At 29.7% G+C, this 24,723-nt stretch overlaps 3 protein-coding genes across 3 annotated transcripts; 2 read left to right on the top strand and 1 right to left on the bottom strand.

Annotated features, from left to right (window-relative positions):
* The first annotated feature begins 8,677 nt into the window (after window positions 1–8,677).
* On the top strand, window positions 8,678–12,115 carry LOC112789198 (cytochrome P450 86B1). The gene is made up of 2 exons (XM_025830987.3): window positions 8,678–10,192; window positions 11,397–12,115. Exons 1-2 carry the CDS (start codon window positions 8,828–8,830, stop codon window positions 11,796–11,798), a joined length of 1,767 nt encoding a protein of 588 aa, XP_025686772.1. The 5' UTR covers window positions 8,678–8,827; the 3' UTR covers window positions 11,799–12,115.
* A 210-nt stretch (window positions 12,116–12,325) lies between these two features.
* Window positions 12,326–14,625, bottom strand: LOC112789199 (uncharacterized). Its single transcript, XM_025830988.2, has 7 exons — window positions 14,309–14,625; window positions 14,176–14,206; window positions 14,065–14,083; window positions 13,452–13,549; window positions 13,127–13,225; window positions 12,808–12,980; window positions 12,326–12,711 (listed from the first exon to the last, which is right to left on the bottom strand). Exons 1-7 carry the CDS (start codon window positions 14,471–14,473, stop codon window positions 12,625–12,627), a joined length of 672 nt encoding a protein of 223 aa, XP_025686773.1. The 5' UTR covers window positions 14,474–14,625; the 3' UTR covers window positions 12,326–12,624.
* Window positions 14,626–22,025: 7,400 nt separating this feature from the next.
* LOC112789196 (ATP-dependent Clp protease proteolytic subunit 2, mitochondrial) lies at window positions 22,026–23,923 on the top strand. The gene is made up of 2 exons (XM_025830984.3): window positions 22,026–22,485; window positions 23,261–23,923. The coding sequence occupies exons 1-2, from the start codon at window positions 22,161–22,163 to the stop codon at window positions 23,677–23,679; spliced, it is 744 nt and encodes a 247-aa protein (XP_025686769.1). The 5' UTR covers window positions 22,026–22,160; the 3' UTR covers window positions 23,680–23,923.
* The last annotated feature ends 800 nt before the right edge of the window (window positions 23,924–24,723 follow it).

The following is a 24,723-nucleotide window of genomic DNA, read 5'->3' as shown; positions in this document are numbered from 1 at the left end:
CAATGAATGAAACAAAAGTTCAGAAATGTTTACTGAATGGGCCTTGTGCTAAATTACTAATGCGAAAGTGCCCGCCTAACTGATAGCTTGAGATTGCTAATGCGGGAATCTTCGCCTAATTGATAGCCTGTCTCTTACCGTGATGCCAATGTATCTTAATTGACATGGGTTCGCCCATAATGATAATTGTGCCTAACTGACATGGTAAAGAGGCCATATTTGGGGTTCACTCTGCGGGCAGACAACCGACGCATGAACTCATGGCTTACTCTAGGAATAGGCATGCATCTTCTTGTTTGCGCATATGGACTTCCTGTGAATTATTTATTGCCTTTTCCTAATTGTTTATGCTATTTACTTGTTGTATGTATATTTGTGCTCTGTGTTCCGTGTTTGTTCTTTTTCTGTTTCACGACAACTTAAAGACAAATACCTAAGTTCCCCTTCTACCTTGCGGAAAACTCTAGGTTCTCACCCTTCTTTTCTCCTTTTTTTTTCTCTCCCCAGATGGGATCAGCAGAGGAGTCCGTTGAGTTTTAGGTTTCAGTATATCGCCCACGTTTTGATCCCGGCATGCCGTACGTGTTCACTCTAGCTGAAGACCATTCCGGAGATTGACCTAGCTAACTTTTTACTGCTTTTGATGATCAGTAGTATTACTTTTCTCTCGTTTTTGTAGTACTTTTAGAGGTGTATGACCTCTTAGTAGTTTGGTTCCAGTTTAGAAAATCCATGTGAGAGTTGGGACTGACTTCCTCTTTTCTATATGTATGTATATTTTGGTGTATTTCTCGATTTATGAAGGATGACATGTATCTTCAAACTTAACTCATGTGTATATTTGTATATATGTATACATGATATTTGCTGTTATTATGTATTTATTTGTGATATGGCTTTAAGTATTAACCTTGCGAGCAACTAAACGATTTTTCACGATAGATTAAGTTAATTACGCTAAACCGGAAAAGACTTATATTAACATTTGCTTATGAAATCTGAGTCTAAAATCAAGTAGGTCTATACGACAAGTAATACTTAAACAATTGACATTGGTCATGATGTATCAAAAGTTAAGGTATTACACTAAATGCGATCTAGTCTAAATATTACCGCTATTTTAACCACCAAAAAATTTTTTCACACTTAACCGTCTTTTAAATCCTAAAAGGTGAACCTCCTCTACAAAATAAGATAATTCGACAACATTATAAGAGAAAAATTCTATCACTCTTCTAGGTATAATTCAATTCCACCCAGTGGCGGAACCAGAAATTTTATAAGAGGGGGGCCAATTAAATATAAAATATAACAAAAAATTAACAAAATATGATTTGTAGCATATATATCAAAAAAGTAATTATATTATATAAAAGTCAATGTTCAACTACATACTAAAACTTTATGGTCCAAACTTCATGTATGCTCTACGAATTTCATCTTATTGATTGATAGGATAATTCCAAATTTGCGGACGCTTTCCGGGATCACGCATCAATGTATCAATATTAACTTGATCTATTTCAGTCCTTGCTATTTTGGAAGCAGGGGGTTGAATATCTTGCTCAACAAGTTGTGTCACAGGTTGTTCAATAATATTTTGAACATTACTCAAAGAATCTGAAGCTGAATTTTGTTCATCATATATTCTCTCTTTTCTCTTGAAAAATGAGTGAATTGTTTTCATCTTTGACATTTTTAACTTAACTTGAACTATCTAACAAAAAAAAAACAAAAATAATTGCATATATATTATTTTCTTAAAAAAAATATTAAACCTATTGAGCAATAACAAATAATTTTAGAAACACAAATATATAATAACCAAAAATAAAGTTATTGATTTACCTGATTATTTTTTGTTCCAAGTCTCACAAAAAAATAATTCTATTGAGTTTTGTCCTCACTTCAATCTTTGAACACTGTCCATTATAAAAAAAATAAATTAATTATTTTAAATAAATAATGTAAATAATACTTGACATTGTCATTAACTTAAAAAAAATTGAAATATACCTCTTTGAATCTTTGTTGTGCATTCAATGGTTAATATTTTGTTGTTCACTTCTCTTCAATGGTTTTTCTTCATATGTCTTGTTTTGGTATGGAAAGAAAATTAAAATGAGAAGAGTAGAAGACCAAAAGTTTGGGAATCACTAAAAGAGAGAGAAAAGTGACGCTATGCTTATGATAGTTTGAAATAAATATTTGAAAAATGTACTAGGGTTACTTTAATTAATAGTATGGGCTTGGGCTAATATAATAGAACCATTTTTATTAATTATTAGAATGAGCTATTTGTTAACAAGAACAACAATAATTCAAATATCCAATACATAGTGCAGTTTTTAGTTATTTTAATTTATAAAATTTTGTAACTTATATTTTTTTTAATATTATATATAAAAAAATTTAATATTATTAATTATTACTATTTACTATTTTTTTTTAAAAAATTTGGGGGGGACCATGGCCACCTTAGGTCCCCCGTGGATCCGCCACTGATTCCACCTAAATAGATAAACTCTATCTCATTAATTCTTTGACTTGAATCTGCAGGTATTATTCCCGTCGTTCCTGGAGTTTGGTGTGTCACCGACTAATTCCCGACTCAATTCATCAATCCGTACAAGCGATTTTGTGTACAATTCTGATTCATAATACTAAAAGAAAGAATTATTATAATAATTATTAATAATTTTAGATAATAATTTTACGATATAATATTAGAGTTTAATTTTGATAAAAAAAATCCTTATGCAAAGTTTGACCTTTCATTGTAACACTATTAGCAGTTTAGTACCACTCCATAAATTCAAGATTAGTTGTACCAGCCACTTTAAAGTCTCCAGGTTATCAATCCATTATTACTTTAGGATTGGACACCAAATATATATATATAAAGAAAAAAAGAGAAAAAGAAAAGCTGCTATGAATTATAAGAAAGATTTGGAAAGGAATTGTGGCTGTCCAAAATTGACGTTTTTTTCCAAGTATTCATATAATTTATATTCTTTTAAAAAAATTTTAAATGTATCAAAATATTATATTTTAATAATTTTTAATTATTAATTTTAATTATAAAAAATATATAATATATATAATTAAGATCAATACTAGTATATCGATATACTTAAAAGCTTTTCTATCCTTTTTCAAGTTAAAGTAAGTTAGCTATGCTCATCAGAGTCATGAAAAATTACAGATGAGTTGTTATTATAAAAATGTGTGATTTATAGTTGAGTGGTCGGCTCTAAAAAAATAAATAATAATGTATTATATTAAAGCTATTCAATAAGCTATAATTAGTTTATTTAGTTAGTTACTTATTAATAGTAACCACTGATTAGATTGTTCATCACTTTCAATAATGAATAACTTTTAGCACCGTACATCTTGGATAATATAATACTAACTACCGATTAAAAAGTTATATAATGCTAGAACTAATAATGACACATGCCAAATTGCCTATATTAAAAAAATATAATATAAATAGGGACACATTTCAGCTTTGATATTTATTATGGTGTCTAAAAATATTATCTAATTATTAAAAAAAATTAAATAATTTATTTTAAATTTAAAAATATAAAAATTAAAAAATTTAAATATTTTAAAATTATTATAAAAATAATTTAAACAAAACTTAAACACCAAACAAAAATACCATAAAATTAATCTTTAGCTTTTGTCTGCTCCATTATTTTAAGTACCTACGCTGTAATTGAAGATCTTAAAATCGATGAGGATCATTTATTTATGGTAGTCATTATAAATGTAAGTTAAAACTCACTTCTCTCAAACCATATAATCAATCAAGTGGTTAGTTAACTTGATCAACCCATATAATCAGAAGCTTTTATATGAAATATGATCAGCTAACCATAGTATATAGTAACCGCCGGTAATTCTCAAAAAGATAATAATTTAAAATTATTTTATTTAATTTAATATTTATAATTATACACTTATAAAAATCGAAAAAAATAATTTTAGAATATTTTATATTATTTTTTATTATCTTTCAAGTATTTTTGTATAATAATAATAAAAAATAAATATTGTTTTGGTCCCTAACATTGAGGATTAGAATCAAAACTGTCCCAACGTAATTTTTTATTTAGAATTATTCTTAACGTTTTTTCGTATTAAAATCGTCTTTTTTAATAAATTTTTTAATTTTATTACTAAATTACACATGTTCTAATAAATAAAAAATTATAAAAATAAAAAAAAACAAAAGAACGCGAGGAGAGAGAAGAGGGGGAAAGGGGAAAGGCGCAGGGGTGGAAGGGAAAAGGAAAAGGGAGAGGGATGGCGCCGACGAAGCTTGGAGTCGTCGTCGCCGTCGCCGAAAGAAAGAAAAAAGGAGAGAGGGGTTGCGACGGGGAAGAAGAGAAAGGGAAAGGAGATGCACCGGCACTGCTAGAGCTCGCCGCCGCTGTCGCGTCGTCATTGGTCCTTAGAGGAAGACTACGCCGCTGAGCCGTCGCCGCCGATTCGCCCATGAGCTACCATCGGGGAAGCGCCGGTGGTTCTGCTTCTGCTTCTGCATCTGCTCCTTCTTGTGCATCTGCTTCCGATCTGCTTCTGCATTTACATTTGCTTCTTCTTCTGATCGGCTTCTGCATTTGCTTCATCTTCTGCATCTGCATTTTCTTTTGCTTCTGCATCTGTTTTTGTTTTGTTTTTGCTTTTGATTCTAATTTTGCGTGTTGATTTTATTGTTGAATTGGGTACTTGTTGAATTTGATGTTCTTTCTGCTTTTGAATCTGATTCTGATTTTGATTACTAGTATTTGATGGGAGTAAGGGAGGTGCTGGTGGTGGTAAAGGTGCTGGTAGTGGTAAAGAGTATTGTTGTCCGTAAAAAAGTTAAAAGAACGATTTTAATACAAAAAACGTTAAGGATGATTCTAAATAAAAAATTACGTTGGAGATAATTTCGATTATGACCCTCAATATTAAGAACAAAAACAATACTTCTCCCCATTTATTTATTAGATTTTGTTAAAAAACAACATTTTATAAATTATAACTAACAACCATCTAGGAATAATAGATGGATAAATAATTAATTATTAATAATTTAAATTATTTTTGTAGAAACGGACAAAAATTAAATAACTATAAATTAAAAAAAAGTTTCCAATTTTTTATTTATTTATCTTTATCACATTTGCCGTATAAAAAAACACAAATTATACCGTAGTAAGTTCCTCCAAAACACGGGAATATATCTTCTTAATATTTTTTAATAATAAAAAAAATAAAGTATAATCTTTTATTATTAATTTTATAAATAAGACTAAAAATAAATAATAAAAAAATAATAATAAAAAATTAAAAATTACATTTTATACTCTCAATTATTTTTTTTAATAACCGAGAGAATTCATTCCCTCAAAACACATGATTCACCATCGTGTTCAATTGGCAATCTTGGCTAGTAAATGCCATCTCACCCCAGAGGTTATACTGTCAGTTTTTGGTAGAATTAATATATAGAATTAATACTTGTGTTTTAATATATTAAATTTTGGAGGTAATAGGGTAACAATTTGTCAATTCAAATATTGAATGGTTAGGTTAGATAGAGAAAAATATATTTAATTAATTATTAATATTTAAAAATATAAGTTAAAATGTATTATTAAATTAAATTTTATAATAAAAAATAATAAATTTTGATTATCTTCTGATTTTTTTTCTATATTTATTATAATTAGATTGTGACCAGTTGAAAATTTACGAATTTTATTACCAGCCAATAATTTTAATTCGTATAATAGTTGTACACTGAAGTTTGAACTATGAGCCTCCAATCACTCAGTGCCTCCTCTTAGAACAAGTAGATTTCCTAGCTACTTTGAATTTTTCATATTTTTTAATTGATATTCACATTCTCATATTTGATATATTGATTAGGTGAGCAACAGCAGCCTCAACTTTCATCTAAAGTTTTCCTTTCATAGGATATATTAACTTACTTATTCCCAGAATTAGAATTAAATCTCAACCACGCAAAATCATGTTAGTGTCAAACAATATTTTTGAACAACCATTATCAACCAACTTAATATTACTGTTACAAGATTCTAGAGAAATACATTATTAATGTGTGATCCGAATAAAAACGCATACAAAAACAAACATCTATTTATACTTAAATTTTGAGTTAAGTAACCATTAGTTAAGTTTCAAAAATTTTTTACTTTAAACTAATTAGTTTTTTTTTTTAAAATATTATTAGTTAGGTTTTTTATTATAATAAATTATAGAATTATTAGTAAATAGTACAAAATAAAACAAAGTTATTCATATATTTCATTATTTATAGAGATCTATCTTATTTACTATGTTATATGAACATGAAAATTAAATAATATTCGTTTTGAATAGTGAAGTATTCCTTATATTTTGAATTTTCATATAACTCTTATCAACTGCGTTTTATTTATCATAAATTCTTAATAAAACAAGTGAAGTTTGACTCTAAAAATTATTGTTTTCATAACAATTTTTTATGAACAAACATATGGCTATAATTTTTTATTGAAGTCTTACATGATAAATAGATAAAAAATATAATAAATTCACTCTTTACTATCGTGAAGAATTTATGATATTTTTTTTAGGATCTAATTAATTCAAAAAAATGTTAGAAAGCTTTTAAAATTTATTGTTTTTTACTATCAATTAACCATCAATATTTAAAAATATGAAATAAAAAATATGATTGGATTACTAAATTAAAAAAATTATACTAAAAAAATTAAATTAATAACTAAATAATAATGACCAAACAATAAATTTTAATAATCTTCTAACATTTCACTTAATCCAAAATCAAAATTCTCAAATACTTAATTCTCACTTTACTTAAAAAAAAATTGGAATGAACAGATATTGAATCTATCTTTAAAGAATAAAAAAATATTTCTAATCATTTGATATATTAGGATATTTATTTTAATGACCTATGTTACTGTCGTAAGTAACTCAATGTATGTGCTAGCTAGCTTCTTTGTTAAGCAAAATCTTTCCCGCTATTCAATTTCAACCAAGTTAAGTAAACATTTTTATTAACATTAATTGAAGTAAATTCAGAAATTAACCTGCCTACAAAGTCACCTACACCTTGATCTAATTGCATTTAGCATTTGATCAGTACAGATCATATATAATCAAAAATCCAAATAAGTCTGCATATTTATTGAGTAATAATATTATATTAAAAAAACAACAAAATTAATAACTAATTTAGATTAATTGAGTAATTTCCACATTTGTCCATTTTAATAAGTGATGTTAGAGCTTTAAACTCCGCTTTATATATGTAATAATTTATTGTCTAACAACAAAAAATTAAAATATTCAAAAAAATTAAAAGTACAAATTTGCAATTATAAGCACACTTTATTATTCTATATAATCAAATATATTCACATGAAAAAGGAATACATATATTCTAATATCATATTTTTGTATTAGTAAGAAGTGATTATATTGATGCTTATATATGGTATTTGTAGAATATTTTGGACAAAAAAATCACAAAGAAAATCATGTAAGAATATTACATACGCTGATGAAACTTGTTTGCTACCCCATCTAATATATAAACACAAGTGGCAAAACTAAAATAATTGTTATATTTAACTAACAAATAATGATAGTATTAATAAATTAGAATTACGCCAACATATAAACTTCGATGACGAGTTTCGTTGGGTTAGTTTTTTTTTTTTTTTTTTTTGTCATGATTTCGTTGGGTTAGTTGAGCGTGTACAACCATGGATGTTTGCCATTTGTTGTAACACAAACCATGAATTGAATCACTTTTGAAGAGTGTCACCAAAAGAGTCCATTCACAAGTTGTGTTCTAATTGGACATCAATAAGATTATTTGTACGATCAATTATTAAAGTTAACAGAGATTAAAATTTCATCAACAATTTTTTAAATTGGCATCTAAATGGAAAACCGATTATTATTAGGTGTATAAAAAATATTTCCAATTAAATTAAATTCAACATGACTTAATATGAAGAATAATAATTCGAGTATTGAAATAACTATTAAGCTAAATACACACACAAAAAAAAATTAGAACTGTCAATGAAATACATATTTAGTATTTATAAAAAAATATTATATTATTATAAATAAATTTAATTATTCATTTATTACATATTTGATTATTTTATTATAAAAATTTTAAATTATTTTGACAAATTATTTAGTTAAAAAATATGTGAATCAATATTAATGACTAATTTTTAGTATTAAAATATGAAAAATATGAATTGTACCAAATATTTTTAAAAATTAAACTAGATGTTAGAATAAAGTACATATTAATATAGATATTAAAAAAAAAATATTTTCCAATAAACAAATAAAAGAGGGGGGAACAACTACAACTAGGTAGTTATTGATTAAGGTTATAATCCTAAAGAAACTTGTGAGATTAGAAGTACATAAAATGTAATCATACTTAGGTAATCCAACACAACCACTTCCCATCCTCCTTAGTCAAAATGTGTAATCTCAATTTTAATTAGTCCTTTTTGACACTCAAAATCCCAAATTCAACTTCCTTTCATATTCATATTAGAGTATTATACTCCTAAATCCATTTCACTCATTCTTATAACTTGTACCAAACAAGTGAACAGTCCCTCGTACACTGTTCAAGTTCTTAATCCCAATTGGCACACATTTAATTTTCAGCTCACCAAATCAAAACCGTTTGTTCAAAACTAAGCACGCCAAGAAAACACAAATCTCTCTTCTCTCTTCTCTCCCCCATATAACATACATGACCACACCCCCACAAATGTTATTACCATTATTCTTCTTCAAACTAACCAACAACAATAAGCACATGCAATTCTTTCACATTCCCTATCATTCCAACACAAAAACCATGACCAAACTCAGCAATCTCAATCTCAATCTTAATCTCACAACCCCCCAACAAGATCTTCCCAATGGAAACAACATCTTCACTCTAATGCAACATATCCAAATGTTGGAGATTCTTCTAGCAATCACTGTTTTCATAGTGATTCATTCTCTAAGGCAAAAGAAGCATTATGGCTTACCAATTTGGCCTCTTCTTGGAATGTTACCTTCTTTGTTCTTTGCACTAAGAACCAACCTCTATGAATGGATCACTGATGTGCTTAAACAGCAAAATGGTACATTCAGATTCAAAGGGCCTTGGTTTAGCAGCCTCAATTGCATTGTCACGGCCGATCCGCGAAACCTCGAGCATCTTCTCAAGACAAAGTTTTCTTTGTTCCCCAAAGGGAGATACTTCAGGGACACGGTGAGAGACCTACTTGGAGATGGAATCTTCAACGCCGACGACGAGACGTGGCAGAAGCAGAGGAAAACAGCAAGCATTGAGTTCCATTCAGCAAAATTCAGGAAGTTAACTACTGAATCCTTGTTTGAGCTTGTTCATTCAAGGCTCTTACCGGTCTTAGAATCCACCGTTAAGGAGAATGTTTCCATTGATCTACAAGACATCTTGTTGAGACTAACTTTTGACAATGTTTGTTTGATTGCGTTTGGGGTTGATCCCGGTTGCTTGCGGCCGGGGTTACCTAAAATACCATTTGCTAAGGCCTTTGAGGATGCAACAGAAGTAACAGTTCTTCGATTCGTTATCCCAACATGTGTATGGAAGGCAATGAGGTTCCTCAATTTGGGGATGGAGAAAAAGTTGAAGGAATCTATAAAAGGGGTTGATGAGTTTGCTGAGAATGTTATAAGAACAAGAAAGAAAGAACTGTCTTTGTTCTGTGATGAGAAGCAAAGATCAGATTTGTTAAGCATTTTCATGGGGCTGAAGGATGAGAATGGTGAAGCCTATTCGGATAAGTTCTTGAGGGATATATGTGTGAACTTCATTCTTGCAGGGAGAGACACTTCTTCTGTGGCTTTAAGCTGGTTTTTCTGGCTGCTTGATCAGAACCCTGAAGTGGAAGAGAAGATAGTAGAAGAGATATGCAGGGTAGTGAAACAGAAAGAAGATATTGATATGAAAATGAAGAAAGAAGAGTTTTTTGAGGGTTTGACATTTAGGCCTGAAGAGATTAAGAAGATGGATTATTTGCATGCTGCTCTTTCTGAAGCTCTCAGATTGTACCCTTCTGTTCCTGTTGATCACAAAGAGGTAACTCTTTCAATTCAAACATTTCTTCTTAGTTTCTTTTTTCTTTTCATTTTGTGAATTAAAATTTCTTTGATTTATTAGCTTTAATTTGATGTGAATAAACACTTTAATTTAGGTGTTTAAAATATTTTATGTTTATTCCATAAATCTTTTAAACACATGTATTCTTAAAAAAAATATATATGATTTAGAAGGTTTTTAATAATTTCTCATATTTGTTTGGACTTCATAAATGAATATTTGCTTCTATTCAAAGGCACCCTCTAGCCAATTGGAAAGAGTTATTATTAATTAGAATTTATTAAATTTTCTATAAAGTGACATCAATGAATGAGAAGGACTATTTATTTAGTCAACTCTTTTGTTTACCGAACAAACATTCCCAATGGGCTCACTAGAATTAGACATAGCCTGGTGACCAACAATCATAAAATAAATAATATAATAATACTGTAATACTAATACCTCTTTCAGAATAGAGAAATTTTTTGGATTATCAATTTTTAGTATTTTTTGTCATTATTTGACTATTGTAAATACTAAATTGTCTTTAATAAAATAAATGTTACTAATTTATATGTGTAAATTTTAAAAAAAATATAAGTGTAAATTATATTGATTTATGTGTGCAAAATTCCTATAAATATGGGTATAAATTATTATTGGTCCATTATTGTCAAAAACTAATAATATTTGTTGATCATGTAACATTGTTCTTTAAAATAACTATTAATATAGATAAAATATTAGATTAAAAAAGAATTTAGTTAATATATGCTTTAAGAATACAGTTAATATTATCAATTAAGAAAGTCTCTTTTAGAGAAGAATGAAAAGTTTAGTTCCCAATGTATTTATTGTGCATTTATTAAGATAAAAAGTTAAAAAAAATTTATTACTAGTAACCTTAACATGTGCTCTAAAAAGTAAAAACACATGATATCTAAACCTTAAAAAATAATGAACCTAATTCATATATACTGATGTCTTAAGTCTGTTGTATACAAATCAGGCTTCTGAGTTATGACTCAAATTTAACCTGGAATGTTGATCAAATGTTGAAACTTGAATATAGCAAAATCTAAAAAAGTTAAATGATCTCAGTTATAAAATCACACAGTTCAAGGTTTTATTGAATGCCGTTAGAGACTCGAGGGTGAATGAATGCAACTAGTGATATAAATGTTCATTTATTTATTTGCAGGTAGTTGAAGATGACACATTCCCAGATGGAACAGTGCTAAAGAAGGGGACAAAAGTGATCTATGCAATTTATTCAATGGGAAGAATGGAAGCCATATGGGGAAAAGATTGCAGGGAATTCAAGCCAGAAAGATGGCTAAGAGATAATGCACGCTTCATGAGTGAATCTGCATACAAATTCACTGCCTTTAACGGCGGACCACGGTTGTGCTTAGGCAAAGACTTTGCTTACTATCAGATGAAATATGCCGCTGCTAGCATCATACTCCGCTACCGTGTTAAGGTGGTTGAGAACCACCCTGTGCTGCCTAAACTTGCATTGACTATGTACATGAAGCATGGAATCAAAGTTAACCTTCACAAGAGGGATGCTGAAGAAATTCACAAGTACTTGCGAGGTTGATTAAGAATGAAGTTAATTATGGTGTGGTAATGACTAATGAAGTAATGATGAGTACGGTATTTTCCCTTTTTGGTCTTTTCTTTAAGGTAATTATTAAGGTGGATTGTAAGTACAAAATGATAGTAATGAAGGGGTTGGATATAATCTTAATTAGGAAGTTAAAGCATGAATAATGAACTTCATGTTAATTGGTGAGCATGCAATTGATTTGATTGGATATCTTGGAGTGGGAATTGGATTGCCTTATTTCTATTACATGTCTTGTGTATATTATTGTTGTCCTAATAATTAATAAATGAATAATTTGCATTTCTCAACTTTTGGTATTACTTTCTTAATTTTTTTTTCTTATAGCATAGTGTTGGTGCTATGTCAATAAAGAAGTAAAGAAAAAAAACCTGTAAATATGTCGAAAAATATCTATTAGAAAAATAAATCATTTCTCAAATCAAATATTTAGAAAAAAAATTTTCCCCTTCTAAAGTGTATCATAAAACACACTATTCATTAAGGGCAATATTCGAAACTCGAGAATAAAGACAGTACTTTATTACAACATATTCAATTCCGAATGTACTTTTAAGAGGGAGAATGATTACATACTTGAAAGAACAAAACGGCATTGTAACTTGGAATTGTTTAAGAAAGCTGTATCATTAAATTGTTCAAGTAGGGCTTCTCACAGCATAAAGTGTCACTGCATATTATCCATCAGCTTACATAATTCAAGAAAGGATGATCCAAGAATATCTGCTCTTCATGTGTATTGTATTTGCATTATGCATAGCATCCAAACCAAGGAGATAATCATGCTTGGAACATGCAATTAGCTTACACCATTCCATTCATCATAAAACTCTTTCACAAACTCCTCCATGAACTTATGCCTTCCCTCTGCCCTCCTCTTTCCAGCCTGAAATTTACTTTGAAAAAGATAATATTTTGCAGAATTGAAAAGATGCATGGCATGAATGTCTAGTTGGCAGAACTCATAATACAGCTACTATACCTTGGTTTTCATCATATCCTTGAGCTTCAGAAGTTTCTCATGAAAATGGTTAATAGTAGTTTGCTCCTCTTTCTTCATGTATTGTTCCTTGGATAAATCAGTCCGCGGTAAAATTGCAGGGTCATGCAGAACCCTGTTCCTGCTTCCACCAAAGGTGAAGCATCGCGCAATTCCTGACATACAAGGGACACATATGTATCATATCCTAGTTACCATCCCAAATTCCCAACTCTAGTATTTAAGGACAATTTTTAAGTGTCCTTCTAACATTGCTCATCTCGTTGAAAAGCTCAATAACATAGCAGATTCAACAGAATACCTATAGCACCAATAGCATCAAGTCGATCTGCATCTTGCACAACTCCGAATTCCGGAAACCATTCGGTACTGCCATTTCCTGTAACCTCGTCCTTGAAACCTGGCAGTGGAGAACGCAGTGCCCATAATGCAAATTTTACAACCAATACACATGGAAATGTAACATGATGCAGCTCAGGGCTACTATGAAGAATACACAGAAACATTAGGCTATGTTTGGATAATGGAAGAGACTGCAAAAACATATAATCTGTTTTTTCTAATATTACCCTGAAATCAGATATATTAACTTGAGCCAAAAGGAAGGTGGATGTTGATTAACTAACCCATTCCTTTGATGATCTTCAAAATCTTAGACTTGATAGTCTCCTGGATTCCCTCTTCTTCGAGGAAATTCTCAACAATTTTTTCCTCAGACGGATCCCTATATCATAAGTGTACATAAAAATAAGAGTTACACCGCAAATTAGGAACTTGTAGTCGAACACTTTAATCATCAACAAATTTTAATCATTAAAACAGTCCGTAGCCTTTTGTTTTGTTAGACAAATCAATCCTCTTGTCAAATTTGAGTAAAATGTTAAACAAATCAGTCTCTATGTTATTTAATAAAAACAAACATACCCTAAAAATTTTTAAAATTCTGATATTAGACACTGATTTGGTGATTAAAATTTATTGAAGACTACAGGAATAAAAATTTCTTACCAACTGATTTATGGTATTATCTGAAAATAAAGGAAAACATGGCAGAATTGAAGCACGGACAAATACAGAGAAATGGTAATTGGCTAAAATTAGCCTCGAAATTATGCAAAACCAGTATATGGATTATTGCGCATTGACTTCAACAATAAAAAGACAATTGAGCAAAAAACAGAGAAAAAGTTCAAATTGCGATACATGTAAGGTAAGAATACAGTTAACGAAATTACGAACCTCAAGTACTTGTAATCAGCTGCAGCAATCAACAAAGAAGTAAATTTGCGAGTAAGCATAGAGTAATTTTGAAAGAGATTAATTTTGATGCAGAGAGACAGTGTAAAAAACCTATATCATGGAGCAGCGCCGCTAACTCCACCTGAAATAAATTAATTAACGAGAAGAGAAAGCGAATGGTTATGGTGGTGATTAATAAGTGAAAGTAGTAGTTATATGAGAATGAGAATGAGAGAGTGATTACGATTTGGAGAGAGTGAGGGTTGGAAGAAAGGCCTTCCTCGGAGGCGAGGGAGAGAGCGAGATCACGAACCCTCCAAACGTGCGATGCATCGTGTGAAGCGTCGTTTCCTTTCATGGCTTTCTCTACGAGAGCCTCTGCCTTTCTCACCGTCTCTCTGCTCGCCATCCTCACTTGGAACCAACGGCACGTCGTTTTGCTACCTCAAAACTCAAAAGGGAAAAATGAGCAGAGGAACTGAGAAAATGAGAGAGAGGACGAACCGACACCGTTTTTGTTCTCAAGACACAGAACTGTTGACTTTGCAACTCCATCCCTTGACCCCAAGACTAGGGGCCGCTGGCTGCTTAGTGATCACTGTTATCTTCTTTTTCTTATGTTTTTTTTTTAAATAATTTAATTTTTATGTAAGGGTAAAATGGTAAAGTACTAAAAAGATACTAAAATTTATGTTATTGATAAAAATAATTTTTGAAGATAAAGAGAGAGAAACAATTTTTTAAATGATTTTAAAATAGTAAAATATAATAAAAATAATTATTAAATATTATATTCTTATAAATAGTTAAAAAATTGTATTTAGCAAATGAATTTATGTATTTTATTCAAATTTTTATGGTGATGTTTGAATAACTATTTAAAAAGTATATAAAAAAATTAAATTTTATAATTTTTTTTACTTATTTAGTATAAAATTATCAAATTTTAAAGACAAAAATATTTTATTTTATACTTAAAAATTACATCAAAATATAATATTTAAATCTTTTTTTAATATATATATTATATATAGTTATTTTTTTTCATCTTTTAAAATATTTCATAAGTTTATCAGTTTATCAGTTTATCTATTGTCGATGTGACTTTTCAAATATCATTTTAGTAGTTTAATATTTATGTAACATAAAAGAATTTTATACAAGTAATCATTAATTTATTTTCACATGAAAAATATTAATTTTAAATTTATTATTTAAAATTTATCAAAATTTATGAATCTAATTGAATAATTGTACAAAATTATTTATACAGTTAGTATATAAAATAAAATAGAGAATAAATTAGAAATTGTTATCCATATAAATTTTGACCGTAAAAATTAAAAAGACTCAAATTTTCGAAAAATACTTCATGTATACTCAAAATACATAGGATCATAGTTTTTACTCCATATTAAAATGCTTGTAGAACTAATCCCTATTTTATAATAGTGGACTATTTAAGAATTTAAGATTAAGAGTTGGATAGGCATATAATACATCTCTTATCCTGCTGCAAATTTTTTTTTTCATATTTGTTTTCCAGAAGATTCATAGGACACCCAACTTTCCCATGCATTGAATATTAAATTATTAATCACATATTAGAATTTTATGTCTATTTTTGAAAAATGTCTCTTTCTATCCCTATCGAATCTTATCATATATATTAATTATTTAGTGCCTAATTCAAGAATCATTCCTTCCTGGGTAGCTCATCAAGTTTGACACTAGGAATAGGATGATGCATAATACCTCATATATTGCCACTCATCAGTTTATTCACAACTCTCCACTATTTTTTTTCCCTCTGCCCAATCAGTAATACACCAGTCACCACCTAACTTTAAAGAGCCATTCTTTTTTCCATTTCTTTATTGGAGTATTTTGTATATTTTTGCACAAAAAAAAATATTACTTAAATTTTAATTGAGGATAACATATTAATATTTTGTTAGTTAATTGAGTTGATAATAAATTTTACCAAAGTTTAAAATATATTATCCTTATCTCTTTGCTAGCTTTACTGCTGCCTCTTGTTGCAACAAGTATGCACTCTGGAAAGTAACAAGATGCATGATTCAATTATTTTAAAAGGATAAAGTTGAAAAATTTAAAAATGAGTTTATAATTATAAATTTTGTAAGAGACATTTTACGCTTCTATAAAAAACTTAATAAATTATTTAAAGAGATCTAAATTCAAATTATTATGTCCCAGCTCTCACGCTGGATCGAATCGCATATAAATAGCTCATTATAAGATATACATGCTCAAATTAGAATCATATCCTATTAAATATAGCAGAATTAGACAGATATTTTCATATCTCTAGTCATTAAAGACTACAAATAATGGGACAGAACTCTTTGAGTATCTTTTTCAACTTTAATCCTTATATTTTTTGGACTTCAAATTAATTTGAGCCTCAGAATCTTTGTAAGTACACCACTCCATCCAGCTTCAAGGCAGCAATTGACTAATAATAGCTATTTCTTTCATCCTCTTTCTTAACACTATGAGTAGTTCTACTAGACCAGAACACAAATATTATAATTTTTTATATTTAATTTTGGCAATCGATCAATTACATATTTTTTGGATTATTATTATTTTTACTAATATAGTATTATGTGATTAGATATATGTTAAATTATTGAGTAAAGTGTTTTTGTCTCTAACATTTGGGGTAAGTTTCAAAATTGCTCGTAAAGTTTTAATCGTCCTATTTAAGTTCCTAGCGTTTTAAAATTGACTCAATGTTGTCATACCATTAGGGATCCATTAACAGAATTAACGACGGGACAAATTTGAAACGATTTTGAAACATTAGTAACTTAAATAGGACGCAAACGTTGGGGACAAAAACGATACATAGAAATAAATTTTAGTTTTATCCTTCAATAATATCAATTTTTTACCGTAAATAATATTCAATTATTTTTTAATCACATTTAAGTGAATTATATTTAATCACATTATAGTCACAAAAAAAAACACTTAATCACATTATTTTCATTCTAAATAAATTTATTTTTTTATAATTTTACACTTAAAGTTATAAGTTAATATAAAAATATAAAAAAAATATTTAGAATGAAAGTAGTGTGATTAAGTGTAATTTACTTATATGTGATTAAAAAATAATTGAATATTATATACAGTAAAAAATTGATATTATTGAAGACTAAAATTAAAATTTATTTCTTTGTATCGTTTTTGTCCCAACGTTTTTGTTCTATTTAAGTCCCTAACGTTTCAAAATCGTCTCAATTTTGTTCTGCCGTCAATTCTGTTAATGGATTCCTAACGGCAAGACAACATTGACCCAATTTTGAAACGTTAGGGACTTAAATAGGACGATTGAAACGTTAGGGGTTTAAATAGGACGATTGAAACATTATGGACAATTTTGGACTTACCCCAAATATTGAGGAAAAAAACTATATTTTACTCTCAATTATTTATATTTAAGTATTAAAAATACTATTTGTATATTAAAATCAATTACTAAAATTAGCTAATAATATATTTATATATAAATATGTGTTATTTAATTTATTTTTAATATATTTTAATATTTTAATTTATATTTATACTAATGACTGATTTTATTATTAATAACTAAATTTAATATATCCCTACCATAGTATTTAAGTATAGGCCATGTATAGAGTATAAATAAGCAAATGCTCATGTCGGGTTAGAGCAAGAATGGAAACATAATAGGGTTTGGAAAAAAAAATTATGGAATGAATGGAGGATAATGACCAAGTCCTAGTCTTCCCTCTAATTCCATGCATACCAAACAAGCAAGAAAAACAAATACTTATATTTAAGTAACGACTTTGAAATTTGATACACATCTCCTGAGTGACACTACTCACCCAACAAATCTTGGCCACAATTATGCTCATTCAGGTGGAATGCACTTTCATGCTTGCTAATTATCTTCCATGGCCAAAACCAAAATCATAACAAACCTGGAATACCCAAAACCCAAAACTAAAAGCTCTCTTTGTCTATGTTTCTTTGGAAGTAGTCCTTCAACATCAGTAGGGTCAACCAACAACATAGGATCTCGTGAACAACGTAGCCTTAAACAAAAAAGTTGGTTCCCATGGCAGAGGATTGGCAAAACGGTGCCTCTACTTGAAGGCTTAGAGTTTGATGAGAAGAACAAGAAGAAGAAGAAAAAGCACCCCAAACTCAAAGTTTCTTATAACAAAGTTCAATATTCATCATCAAAGTGGCGGTCAAAGTCAAACCTACACGACAAAACTCAACAAGCACACCCTACTCCAACTCCAACCCAGAAGCAACCGCTGATTCCTCACATAGCACCCAATCAACCACCCTCAAATTCACAGGTAACTTCACAAATTTGGGTAACGGTTTTTACGAAGCTCTTTTATATAAATAAATTCATTATTTGAACTGATGGAACCAAAAAAAAAAACTTCTTAAAATGATCTTATCCTATATTTCTATAGTGAGAAATTAATTAAGAACATATCCATCTTCACGTTATTTATCTAATTATTATGAGAATAATATATTTTTATTCATCTAAATTGATGCATTTGTGATCGTTGGGAATAGATTTTCTCTTTTTTTTTTTAATAATTGAGGGAATAAATATGATCTCTCACTGTTAGTTTTATAAATAGGACTAAAAATAAATATAAGAGAGAATAATAAAAAATTAAAAATTATATTTTATATTCTCAATTTTTTTTAGTTGAGAGGATTTATTTCTGTGATCGCTCCTATCAGTGACGATGATAATTTAGTTTTTACAAACCCAATAGTTAAAATCTGTGATATCTATATTTTGAACTCAAATTTTGGATTCAACGAACTATCAATGTTGGTATTGAACGCGTTTTTGCTGCCAAATGTTAGTAGTTAGATTGATATCAATTTATTTATTAATTTATTCAATTGTTGAGACTGAAATTTGAAAATTGGAAAGAAAAAAAAATCTATGATCTGTTTTATCTAAGTTTCAGACATCTCAACCAAACAGAGAAAACAAAGCCTTAGAGAACGACACTTGTCAGCAAAGTGGCTCATCTCCCCCAATAGCAGCCGCCACTGCCACGTCACATTCAGATCTAGGCCCAGCTTCAAAACGGCACGTGCAGCGCATGGGGACTCAAACGACACCCAAACAACACGGGAAGCATCAAAACGCAAACAGACAGTATAGTCCTGTGGTTGGCGCTTGGACGGTTATTGTGACACTGGTAATATTGTTATTGTGGGGTCGTTTATGTGCCATAGTTTGCACCTCTACGTGGTTGTATTTTGTACACCGTTTTAGATTGGTGCAGGAAAACGACGTCGTCGTAGAGAGTTCAAAGGAGCTAGATTTGGATTCAAATTTGTACAAAAAGAAAGTGGTTTTGGAAGGTCTTCTTGAGAGAAATCACTCTTGTGTGCTGTAATAGTTAATAGTCATAGACTCATTGTCTATGTATTTGGATGTGGGGCATTGCTGTCGTTGTTTAATGGCGTTGGTGTAAGAATATGCCGAATTCTATTTATTAATTTGAATGTTTTATGTATATATATTTTTACAGCGTTGTTACTCTATTATTTTGTCCAGGTCCATTCAAGTAGGTTCAACATCAACAAAATTTATTATCATTAAAAGAACGTGATTACACGTGTTACTTATTTTTCCTTTTCTCCTTTTCATACTCGTTTCTTCTCACGCTTGTTTATGTACTGAGTTTCTTCTTCTTTGCCTTTTTCTTCGCATTCTTGCTCCTCCTTTATTTTTTCTCGCATTCCTTTTTCTTTACATATTTTCTCCTTATCGTCATTCTTTTATTGTTATTGTTGTTGTATTTTTTTTTATTTTCTTTTCTCCCTGATGAAGAAGTAGTAGAAAATTGAGGAAAAAAGTTTTGAATTGTGCAAAATATAAATGAATTGAAATTATATTTAAAATAAACCAAAAATTAAATTCAGAATGTAAACTCGTTTAAAAAAATACACCTTATTTAAGTGCATAATAAATTAAAATTACTTAATGATTGTGACACATAAACTTAATTCGAAACAAACACACAAACAAAATTGAAGTATGAACAAAAATACATCCTATTTCTTCTTTATTTGATTAGATGAATAAGATAAGAAAAGAACATGATGAAAAGATTTGAAGAATTTTTTCTTCATATTTCGTTCTTTTTGTTTGATTTTTCTTATATTTTACTTGGTTTTATTTCTCTCAAGATAGTGAAACAAAAAGAATCATAACAAAATAATTCACTCATAAATGAACCAAAATTATATTTAGAAATGAACTGAAATTATATTTAAAATAAATTGAAATGAAAAAAAATTTTAAATTGTGTAAAACAGAAATGAACCAAAATTATATTTAAAAATGAATTGAAATTATATTTAGAATGAATTGAAATCATTAAATAATTTCATTTTATTCTAAATCAAATTAGTAAATAAATTATAAATTACTTATATCCGTAAATAAAATATTTAATTAATTTATTTAAAAAATAAATTCCCAAACCAAATACTACTAATATATATAAAAAGAGTAATATTATATGATTAGCAAATATTATTATTTTTAACATTCAATCTTACCACTCCAATTTCAAACATCACTACCACTCAAATCCTTTCTCATCACTACTCATCTTAAACTACCACCATCATCGCTGTCATCGCCACCTCCTTCTCTTTACCACCACCCTCATACTATTTCTTCTCTCTCTGATCACTACCAACAAACCTATCCTCTTTTTTATTTGAGAATAAATCACAAATTTTCTTAATTTCATTTCAAAGCAAATTGCAAATTCCTTCTCCAACAGCTCCGTAAATGTTCTGATGTTGGAGCTTCGTTAGTTTTTCTTACTCACAAGTCACAACAACCATTATCAAAAGCTCATAATGAAAAAAGATGATAAAACTGAAATAGTGACAGAAAAAAATAGATTGAGGTAGAAGAGAGAAAGCAAAGAGACTTGAGAGAATCACAATCACTACTATTATTGTTGAAAGATCTAAAAGAGAGAAAGATCAAACAGAAAAAGAAGGAGAGAAAGAGAGAAGATACAATTGTAAAGAGTAGGGATGGAGACGACAGAAGAAGTTACTATTGTTAACAGAAAAGATACTATATAGTAGAAAGGAAAAAACACAAAAGGATGAGCTATTGCGGAATGAAATAAGTCACTACTATGTCTACTATTTGAGTGTTGTTTTTATTTATCTCTCTTTTAGTTTTTCAAGTGAGATTTAAAAAAAAAATTCAACTTTAAAATCTGGAGATAAACAACCATGAAGAATTTTGATGAGTTAAATTTCAGGTAGTGATAATAATTGATTTAGAGAAAAAAAAGAGAAAGATTGATTTTAGTGATTTTAGAATTGTCTATACAAAAGTTATTGGTAGTGGTGGACGAATAGTAGTGGCAGTGACGGTGATGATAGTGGTAGCAGCAATGGCATAACGATAATTAGGGATGAGATTTGGAAAATAACAAATTTACATGATGGTATTATACTAATGAAATTCCAAGAGGTGGTAGTGAAAGAAAAATGACTCATCTTATTTTTTTTAATAATTGAGAAAATAAAGTATGATCATTTATCATTAATTTTATAAGTGAGACTAAAAAAAATATAAAAAAAGTATTCAAGAATTAAAGATCATATTTTACTCTATTAAAAAAATTGAAAAAATTTATTTCCATAATAAAAAAATTAGAGGTGAATTAAAATAGGTGACAGTTTAAAATTGTAAATAATTTTTTAAAATTTTGATAATTTTATCAACAAAAATTTATCTTTTTTATAAGTATAAGTGTAAAGGCAATTTTATTTTTGATTGATAAAAATGATAGTTTATTACTTTTCTCAAAAGAAAATAGAAAAAGCAAAAAATAAAATAAAATAAAATAAAAAATAAAAAATAAAAAGAAAAGAGAAATTCTGGAAGGAGAGGGCAAAAGCCAGGTGGTGCGTGAGCTTTAGCCGAAACAAAATCCCTAATCAAAAGCGAAAAAAAAAATTCCCAAATCTGAGTGTAATTGCGAGTGTGTGAGTGAATCACCATGAGAGGCCTCCTTTCAAGTACGAAGCTCATTGCTTCGAAGCTCTTCCATCATCACCATGGAGGAGTAGCAGCAGCAACATCACCACCTCAATTGATGCGGAACATGAGCCTCATTCCAATGGTGATCGAGCACTCCTCCCGAGGAGAGAGAGCCTACGATATCTTCTCCCGACTCCTCAAGGAGCGCATCGTCTGCATCAACGGACCCATCTCCGACGACACCGCACACGTCGTCGTCGCCCAGCTCCTCTTCCTCGAGTCCGAGAACCCTTCCAAGCCCATCCACATGTACCTCAATTCCCCCGGTGGTGCCGTCACTGCAGGTCTCTCTCTGCTCCATTTTTCTCTTCTTGTGGTTTAGATTTATGCACCTGCGTTTCGTTGGATTCTCAGGGGATTTGTATATTTGTGAAAGAAAAACAAAATGTTGTCTTTCTGGTGTGTAGAATCAGATAATAATAATAATCTCTACTACGAACAACAGTTTGATCCTATTCGTATGGTCTAGGTTTATACCGCTGCGTTTTTTTATTGTTTGAATTGGCCATTTTGAGATGCCCATCTTGTTGGATTATAAAGTGATGTGTGTGTTTGCGTTGGTTGTCTTTTGGTGTTTAGAAACATAACAACCTCTTCTAAGAACTGCCTTTGATCTTTTTATTGTCATTTAGGTTTATGCAATTGCGTTTTAGTGATGTGCCGATTTTGTTGCGTTATTAACTTTTTTTTTTTTTTTTTTCTGGTTTTTGTGGTGTGTGAAGCACAGCAAGTTCTAAGAACTGCATTTTATCTTATGGTGCGTCTTTTAGGCCCCTTAAGTGTGTCTTTTTGGGACCCTTCCTATAAATTCCTAACATGATTCATGCATTTGAAAAATGGATTAAGACCTTGAGATATTACTTATTAGTACAAAAGTGCCGTCTTTGATGTGCAAAAAGCTAAAGGCAAAATTCTTTATCCAAGATTTTAATGTGCTGTGTAGTTGTAAAAGAAAAAAAAAATCACATTTTTTAATACGTCAAAAGCTTAAGGCAAGTGCTATTATTACTTTATGATATATTTGGTGTGCTAATACACTGGTGTTTCTGTTATACGTAGGTCTTGCTATTTATGATACTATGCAATATATCCGGTCTCCGATTCATACAATTTGTTTGGGTCAAGCTGCATCTATGGGTTCTTTGCTATTGGCTGCGGGTGCTAAGGGTCAGAGGCGCTCTCTTCCAAATGCAACAGTCATGATTCATCAGCCTTCTGGTGGATACAGTGGTCAGGCAAAAGATATTGCTATTCATACCAAGCAGATTGTTCGGATGTGGGATTCCTTGAATGCAATTTATGCAAAGCATACAGGCCAACCAGTTGATATTATTCAGAAGAATATGGATAGGGATTATTTCATGACTGCAGAGGAGGCAAAGGAGTTTGGAATTATTGATGAGGTTATTGATCAGAGACCATTGACTTTGGTTTCAGATGCTGTTACTAGTGAAGACAAAGATAAAGACTCTAGTTAGAACTTGAGGGTAAGATTTCTTTGAAGATTGCTTACTATATTTAATGTGATGTCTACCACCTTAGGTATAAATTGCAGTTGATATAATTTTATCAATTGGACATAAAGTTTCTCAGTTCAGTTGTTAGATTTTTTGCCATTGAATTTTAAGATTTTGCTCAATTCAGTTCTATTGACATCTTTCTTTGTCACACAGTTTGTTAACTTCTAAGTATCACATCTTCAAAGGATGATTGTTTTGTCAAGTGTTTTTATCATGGCTATAGAAGATTAAGTAAGGTTGAATAATCAAAGAACTTTTTATGGCTGTGCTGTGCTCATAAATTGATCCTGTTTTTATAAAGCAGAACCTAAACTTTGAGGTCATGGCAAACATGATTTGCATCTGAGAAAATAGAATTGGTGCTAGGGGGGAATATTCGGGAACCTCTAAGAATTGGGATTAGACTAATTCACTATATGGTAGGACCCTTGTTAATTAGTGCCAACATGAATTAGGAAATGAAACTTGTGGACGTTCGTGGTGTATGTTTTGCAACTCTTAGTGGTAATTGTACTTGTGATCATCGCCTATAGCCCTATACATGAATTTTCCATTTCAATTTAGATATTGAACTCACATCCTTGACGTGATTAAACCAACACCCGAATTCTGGGGTTGGCTCATTCACATTATCTATTATTAATTTATTATCCTCATTTGGGGTGGCGCAATTGCAAATGCTATCCAAGCTATTCCATGGTATCTCCATTATTATTTGGTTTCTTTCCTTTGTTCTCTTTCTAATTTATCAATGTGAAATTAAAAGGAAAAATTTTTCTACTACAGTTTTCAGGCAGAGAATGTTTGAGTTATAAAAAAAAAAAAAGTCAAATCTGTATTGTTAAATAGGTTGCAATAAAAAAACTGCTGGAGGTGTTGAATGCTGTTATTAATTTGTTAAATCCATGAAAAATTGTAAATCTAAACTCGAGTTACAGGATCTACATGATGCTAATTCGTTCAGTTTTACATCATGATTAAATGAGTAAATTATGAGTTATG

The sequence above is a fragment of the Arachis hypogaea genome, chromosome 3, assembly GCF_003086295.3.
Source record: "Arachis hypogaea cultivar Tifrunner chromosome 3, arahy.Tifrunner.gnm2.J5K5, whole genome shotgun sequence".
NCBI classification, from domain to species: Eukaryota; Viridiplantae; Streptophyta; class Magnoliopsida; order Fabales; family Fabaceae; genus Arachis; species Arachis hypogaea.
The sequence above is the reverse complement of the archived record's forward strand: the minus strand, read 5'-3'. Positions and strand labels throughout refer to the sequence as shown.